Source organism: Seriola lalandi, unplaced genomic scaffold (assembly GCF_002814215.2).
Source record: "Seriola lalandi dorsalis isolate HSWRI2012SDOR001 ecotype SW California unplaced genomic scaffold, Sedor1 jcf7180002054926, whole genome shotgun sequence".
In the NCBI taxonomy this organism is placed as follows: Eukaryota; Metazoa; Chordata; class Actinopteri; order Carangiformes; family Carangidae; genus Seriola; species Seriola lalandi.
The window spans coordinates 875552-883131 of NW_019525478.1; the positions used below are offsets into that span (position 1 = coordinate 875552).

Consider the following 7580-nt stretch of genomic DNA (forward strand, 5'->3'; position numbering starts at 1 on the left):
ATATGCAGCTGTGGTGAGAAGTTAATTTGTAAAATGTAGCCTAAGGGTTGTTATTGTGTTAATTTATTTCACTAGGAAGTGTAGTTAAGCTTAGTTAACGCATACACTTTAAGAATATTTGATATATACAAATTAGGCTAAATTAAGGTAATATACAAATATATTTCAAAACCACCACGCCTTTCATTCGTAAATGTCCTTTCTACTCACTCAAGTTCTACGTCTTTTCTGCCTCTACGTGCCCGTGCGTCCCTCGCGAGACCGACGCACTACATAAATCTCGCAGTGATGGCTGCACCGCCCGATGCGGAGAGTTTGGAGTCTCGTATTAGTGAGTATTTTAAACTTATTTTACTGAGCCGGTGTTGTCTGGAGACCCGGGACACTCACAAATTATAATCCGTGAGTTGTTTTTAACGAAATGACAGCTCACCACAGCGGCGCGTGTCCCAGCGGATGGGGACTCGGGACCCTGCCGTCACCACATCCAGGATGCTAACCTAGCTCTCTGGAGCTGCTGTGCCTGGCAGCTGTCAACACACAACACAGCCCAGGTGCAGCTTTAGCTTAACGGCTCTATAGCTCAACAAGGCGGTGGGCGACACGATCCCGGCGGCCCCATTTTTACTCTTAGTGGGTAGATTATAATTAAGGCAAAGCTACGGTCTCGTAAGAAAGTTCGAGACGAGACAGTGACACAGTACGACTACCGACAGTAAGCTAGCTAACGTTACACTCTGCTAGCACCTGCCCTGTGTGTCTCTTTGCGCGGTGACTGCTGGGGTTATGTGGCACAGACTTAATGCATTTTAAATCACGGAGTCACTCAGGAAGCCTGTACCTCTTCGTTGACTGTCTCGCGTGCTGAGTTCAAGTTCTGTACGTTAAAAATCTTGATTTTTTTTTTTTTGACAGAAAAATACTTTATGGTATGAGTATTGAAGGCATCGTTAATTTTTAGTCTAAAAGAGACATTTCCAACTTGCATTCAACTGCCAGTGTATTCATATTTAAAATGAACATAAACAGAAAATCTGACAAATATAAAACTTTTGTTTAATTGCATTACATTGAAATCAGAGGCGTTGATTCAAATAGACTGCATTAGTTTGTGACAGGTGTCACCTGAGTGTAGAGGCAGTAACTGAATGATTAGAGATGCTCACATTTCACTCAGTGGAAGAAGTTAAGATAAATAATTGTATTGCAATGTAAAGTTTAACACTTGGGAAATGTGCTTTTAATATCACAACATTGCTGCAACTAAAATCCTAGACACGTTATAATTATTAAATCCTTTGTTTAAACAGGTATTCTCTTTTTTTAAAGAGACCTGTTTACAAAAACACACATACAATTTATACACACAAAGAGGCAGTTAAAACACCATGCACCCTCACATTAAAAAAAGCATGTGCACGTGTGTAGATTGTATTTACACAAGTACAACTTTTTTTGGAGCTCATTCCGTCCATGTGCAGCGTGGTGTTTGAAACCAGTTTTTCTGAGTTCCAGTTAAGGCTAAAATGTCCTGTGACCCGACGTTGTAAGTGCTTTGTTTAAATGTTGCCAGAGAGCCGAGATAACATGGTAGTTTGTTCAGCAGAGCATTTTAAATAAACAACATACACAGCTGCTCCCTTCTATGTGTTTAGGAAGACCTTCCCATCTTTTTGTATAAAATGCAATGATGAGTGAGGAAAGTGTCCGCTGTGATGAAGCGCAGTGCGCTGTGATACGCAGAGTCAAGAGGTTTCAGTGTGGAGGGAGAAGCATACATTAACAACATCACCATAATCCAGAGCAGACACAGTTGTATATTGTATTATGGTCTTTCAACTAGCTGAAGATGAACATGATTTGTTTCTGCACAAAAATCCAATTTCAACCTTTCAGTTTGTTTGATAGGTGTTTCCACCTGGGTCTTAAAAGTGAGTGGTATCCAACCAGAGACCTAAGTATTTACAACACTTATTCTTTACATGTAATCGACATGTGTTCTAATATAACATCTGTGTCGTTTGACATCCCATTTTACTGACATTTCAGACAGAGCCACAAACCCACTCAACAGAGACACAGACTGGAGCAGCATCCATGCCTTCTGTGACCAGCTCAACAATGATCTGGAGGGGTAAGAGGAGAGAGTTTGTGCCTCATTCCTTAATTATGACATTATGTTCTGGTTGTTGCTGATTCATGTTCAAGTCATCTGACTGGGGCCGTTTTTCTCTGCTTGATTTTAAAATTAATGAAAAAAATCTAAATTGCTAAATAAACTGGACTGTGAATGTAAATTAACATTCAGTTCACGACCTGCTGGTTAAACCTGAAGACATCTAGTGCTTAATGCAGAACAGGCCTGGAAAGAGAGATTAAAGAAAGCCACACTTTCCTTCGAGGTGTGGGACATTATATGTGAAATTGTCTGTTTAGGAAATTAAACAATCCTGACATTTCTCAGTAGTTACTCTCAATTATTTCAGAAATCATTCCAGGGTTAAACTGACTTCATCACTGTCCATGTTAACATGAAAACACTAAAAACATTTATGATTCATTAGGATTACTAGTGGTTAAAAGAATTCAGACTGCCCAGCCTGGACATTCACTATTGTTTGGGACTTGTGTTTCAGTCCTCAGCTGGCCACCAGGCTCCTGGCCCACAAGATCCAGTCTCCCCAGGAGTGGGAGGCCATGCAAGCCCTGCTGGTGAGTTCAGATCTGAACCCGCATCTGTAATGATCAGTTGCCTCAGTGATGATGTTTCCTGGTTTTCACTACAAAGTTTTAGTGTCCCATCAGTTCAGAATAAGATCGTACAGGTTTTATTCAAAGTTGTTTACGTTTTGATATGAAAAATAATTCAATTTAAAGACGTTTTACTGCTGCGATATTCTAACTTTTGTTTCATTATAAGGTTTTGGAGACGTGTATGAAAAATTGCGGGAAAAGGTTTCATAATGAAGTGGGCAAATTCCGTTTTCTTAATGAACTCATCAAAGTAGTTTCTCCAAAGGTAAGACTTCAGATTTTCTCTGTGTGCTTCTATATTTTTCAGATATATATATTTTTTTAATTGTATTATATATGTGTGTGTGTAAATCACTGTTGTTGATCTCAATCCCCCACCCAGTACCTGGGCTCACGGTCACCAGAGCCAGTAAAAAAGAAGGTTTTGGAGTTGATCTATAGCTGGACTTTGGGTTTACCTGATGAGGCCAAGATCTCAGATGCTTATCAGATGCTGAAAAAACAAGGTGAGAGTCTTTCTGCTTTCAGACTAATGGACAAAACCCTAAACCTGCAGCTCAGGTTCATTTTTAGGATTCTTTAAGTAGTAAAAGCAATTAACAACTAAAGTGATAAGAAATGTTGACAAGCATTTAACTCCTCGTCTTGTTCATGATGTTTGTAAATCAGGTATTATCAAACAAGACCCAGAGCTGCCACCGGACAAACTACTGAACCTTCCTCCACCCAGACCCAAGAATGCCATCTTCGAGGACGAGGAGAAGTCGAAAGTGAGCATTAAAAAATGTTGCAGAACACATTTCATACGACTGTGGTAGTTAAATGAAAATGTGACTGTTCACTCACATCTCACCACGTGAACTCTGGCTGTCAGATGCTGTCTCGCCTGTTGAACAGCTCGCACCCCGAGGACCTGAAAGCCGCCAACAAACTCATCAAGGAAATGGTCCAAGAGGTAAAACTCTCACCTACGGCTTTTATAAATTGCACTTTTTTCCGTTACACATTAACTACACTGCCACTTTTGAGTGCTGCACATCCTTGTGTGTGTGGTTTCTAAGAAAAAGAGTAAAATATCAGAGCGCTGCACTCATGGCAGGAACATTAACTGAATGAGGAAATGGGTCGGCTGCCGCGGGTGTGTGTCGCTGTCAGAGTGATTCAGCAGGAGTTCAGAGGAAATCTGTCCTGATTTAAGGGGCAGTGCAGCTGCTCTTTTCTCTTACCCTGGACCTTTCTAACGGCCTCTCTCTGACCCGCTGGTCTTCTGCATTTATGATGATTTCACACACGTGCACGCGTTTGAGAATTTGTGTCCCGCCTGTCTTAGGACCAGAGGCGGGCAGAGAAGGTGTCGAAGCGGGTGAACGCCATTCAGGAGGTGAACGAGAGCGTGGCTCTGCTGACTCAGCTCCTGCAGGACTATGACAGCACAGCCAGCGATCAGAGCAACGCTGAACTCATACAGGTGAGATTCAGACAGTTGAGTTGTGTTTACACATGTAGCCTGAGCTGCAAGCATTTCATTTGGTGTGTGTGTGTGTGTGTGTGTGTGTGTGTGTGTGTGTGTGTGTGTGTGTGTGTGTGTGTGTGTGTGCGTGGTCAGGACCTGTACCAGCGCTGTGAGAAAATGAGACCTACACTGTTCAGACTGGCAAGTGACACAGAGGACAACGATGAGGCTCTAGGTGAGTGTCACTTTCATTCATCTGTCATTAAACATCAAGCAGAGTAAAAGGCAGTCGACATTACTGAGGCCTCTTTGTTCCATATGTTATATATTTGTTATGAATACATAATACCTTGTAATGGAAAGCTGATGCCAGTGTTAAATGATTGTTACCTCTCAGCTAGAGATGAAGCGGTTTCACACTAAATCACAGTAGAAAAGACGGATGGTTAGAATTAATGTTTTTAAAATTTAATTAATTTAAATTTTAATTATCGTGTCCGATTACTGTGGTTATTTTAATTCACATGGGTTTGTTTTGCATCAGTGTCAAAACGTGGCATCACCAGAGATTTCTTACACCAAAATTAGCGAGTATAAAGGTTTGTCTTTATAAGTTTTATACGTTTTTTTTAGCAGGTAAACCTGTTAAAACCTGTGACTCAGATGTTTTGGACATTATTTTAATGTTTAAATTCAAACATTTACTCGGTGAAATGTTGTGTTTTATTACTTATTGAACATTTCCAACACATTTTAACAATAACACAATAACTGATAACTTTGGTCCCTATAATCATGATATTAACTTCTTAAACTGTGTCCTCTCTACTCACAGCACACTGTTGTGTTTCTCCTGTTTCCACAGCGGAGATCCTGCAGGCCAACGACAGCTTGACCACGGTCATCAACCTTTACAAACAGCAGGTGAAGGGGGAGATAGTGAACGGCAACAACACATTAAACGCACAGAAACAAACAGGTGGGTGAAGCAGTGAGCACAAACAAACATGGAGAGTGCCTCGTAAATGTTGATGGTTTAGTAGTAACGAACTGACTTGAATGAATTTCCCCCAGCACTGCTAGATCTGTCGGGATTGGACACGTCACCCCAGTCGCCACCATCCTTCCCAGAATTTCCCACTCCGACAGACAGCCTGAACGCCCCCTCACAGGAGATGGGGATAAGTCTCCTTGACGACGAGCTGATGTCACTCGGTAACAGCATGTCAGACACCACACACCTTTTTTTTTTGTTGTTAGTTGAATTAAACAGAATTTTTCAAGACTTCCCTCTGAGGAATATTAGAACAAGTCCAGGTTTAAATTACAGAGAGAAAAACGTTGTGTTATTTTATCTCTAAATGTTCCTGCCACTCTTTGTGCACCCCACAGGTTTAAGTGAAGGAACGCACACCTCCAACCCCCCCTCACAGCCTGAGGACTCCACAGCCTGGGACTCCTTCCAGGTGAGCGCAGGGAGAATTATATCACAACTGTGACGGTCCAGTTTGTATCAGTCAGATTACTGACATCAGTTTTGAAAGTCATGTTTGTTAACGTAATTGCTCACACACGTTCTACTTCCAGTCCTCTGACAGCATAGACGCAGACCCCCCCGCAGCACCCAGTCTCCTCCTGAGTCCAGACCCACCCTCCCACTCTCAGCCCCTTTCCTCCGGCTCCACCCCGGGGAACTCGGCCCTGGACGAGCTGGACCTGCTGGGGAAGACGCTGCTGCAGCAGTCCCTGCCTCCAGAGGGCCTGCAGGTCAAATGGTATTGAACTAACACTGTTCCAACACTGTCGCATCGCTGCTTAAACTATGAGGAACAGCCTCAACATGGCCTTGATATTCTCTAAGTTTCGACTGGATGTGCTCGTCTGTGTGGCGTGCTCTGTTTCAAAGTATGACAGTCGGTCTATTTAGAGCAACGGAGGTCGGAGGAAAGATATTTTTCACACTCACAAAGTTCACTTTCCTTTTAAAAGCTGCAGAACAGCCTCTTGATACCATTTCCAAGTACAGCAGGGAGGCAGTGATCTGAAGATTTTTGAAACTGCCAAACCTTTAAACTGAACCGCTCAAAAATTCAAACAGTGTCTCCTTTAGCGTTGTTTCTCGGAGTGAAATGTAACGGTGGAACTGAGCCGCCTGTGAAAAAGGGCACAAACTCACAGAGATGGGTTGTTCATTTTTCTGCTTTTAGGGACAAGCAACAGTCCAAACCAACTCTGAGAGATCTCCAGAGCAAGTCTGGGGCCAACGTTTCCCTAAACCCCATCCCAACTTTTACCTCTGAACATCCTGCGCCTCAACTCAACTCTCAGCCCGGCCTCGGAGCTACGTTGCTGGATATGTCCCCGACTCACACGGAGGCTCCTGCTGCTGAAATCTCCCTGACTGATGTTTTTGTACCGCTAGAATCCATTAAGCCCAGTAAGTAAACTGAGGTCACTTGATAGCTTTAAGCTTCTACACGCCTGGGAGTGCATTTGTATGGATTTATTAAATGCCCTTCTCCTCTCTCTCGCTCTCTCTCTCGCTCTCTCCCCATCACTCCGTTCTCTCTTCATAGGTAGTCTGTTACCTGTGACTGTGTTTGACGGACACAGTCTGCGGGTTCTCTTTCACTTTGCTCGCGACTCGCCTCCGTCTCGCCCTGATGTGCTGGTGGTGATCATCTCCATGCTGTCCTCGGCCCCCGTCCCTGTCACCAACATAAACTTCGAGACTACAGCTCCAAAGGTCAGCAGTGAGAACGTTGAGAGCCTTTGTCTCCCATTGGATACAGTAAATAAGAGCTTCAAATATAGGCAAGACATTATTATTAAACCACTGATACTGTCTCAGTAAAGACAAAAAATGTTGTTTTCATGTGTTAACTGTAGTCTATGGCAGCGAAGCTACAGCCTCCATCAGGAACGGAGCTCCCAGCTTTCAACCCCATCCTTCCTCCTGCTGCTGTCACACAGATCCTGCTGCTGGCAAACCCAAACAAGGTGAGACTGAACGATCTAGACACAGGGGGTCCCCTTTAAAAGAAAATGAAGCTGCTTTGGTGAAAATCAATGGGTCTGTCAAGTGTCTGTTTAAAGGGACAGTTCAGGTGTTTTGACGTGGGGTTGTGTGAGGTCAGTCATGTATAGTCGGTACTTTACCTGCAGTAGATTCTGATCAGTTCACTCCCAGTTAGATCAGACTGGGAGCATCGTCAGACCAGCAGAGTGACGTGTTGCTGAGTACCGACTATATATGACTACCTCACACAACCCCACGTCAAAACACCTGAACTGTCCCTTTAAATGTGATGTTCCTTTCACTGCTATCTAAATACTTTCATAGTGTGTGTGTGTGTGTGTGTGTGTGTGTGTG

The 7580-nt window shown here is 43.2% G+C and overlaps 1 protein-coding gene across 1 annotated transcript in view; it reads left to right on the plus strand.

Annotated features, from left to right (window-relative positions):
* Positions 1-236: 236 nt before the first annotated feature.
* The window catches only part of LOC111673762 (ADP-ribosylation factor-binding protein GGA1), a 9249-nt gene continuing 1905 nt past the window's right edge, over positions 237-7580 (plus strand). Inside the window, exons 1-16 of the mRNA XM_023431626.2 lie at positions 237-331; positions 2050-2134; positions 2637-2712; positions 2921-3019; positions 3137-3260; positions 3424-3524; positions 3629-3709; positions 4085-4222; positions 4361-4442; positions 5073-5186; positions 5282-5422; positions 5600-5673; positions 5795-5982; positions 6415-6644; positions 6784-6953; positions 7097-7207. Coding sequence (XP_023287394.1) covers positions 289-331; positions 2050-2134; positions 2637-2712; positions 2921-3019; positions 3137-3260; positions 3424-3524; positions 3629-3709; positions 4085-4222; positions 4361-4442; positions 5073-5186; positions 5282-5422; positions 5600-5673; positions 5795-5982; positions 6415-6644; positions 6784-6953; positions 7097-7207 — 1857 coding nt within the window. The 5' untranslated portion in view covers positions 237-288. The remainder of the gene's footprint in view (positions 332-2049; positions 2135-2636; positions 2713-2920; positions 3020-3136; positions 3261-3423; positions 3525-3628; positions 3710-4084; positions 4223-4360; positions 4443-5072; positions 5187-5281; positions 5423-5599; positions 5674-5794; positions 5983-6414; positions 6645-6783; positions 6954-7096; positions 7208-7580) is intronic.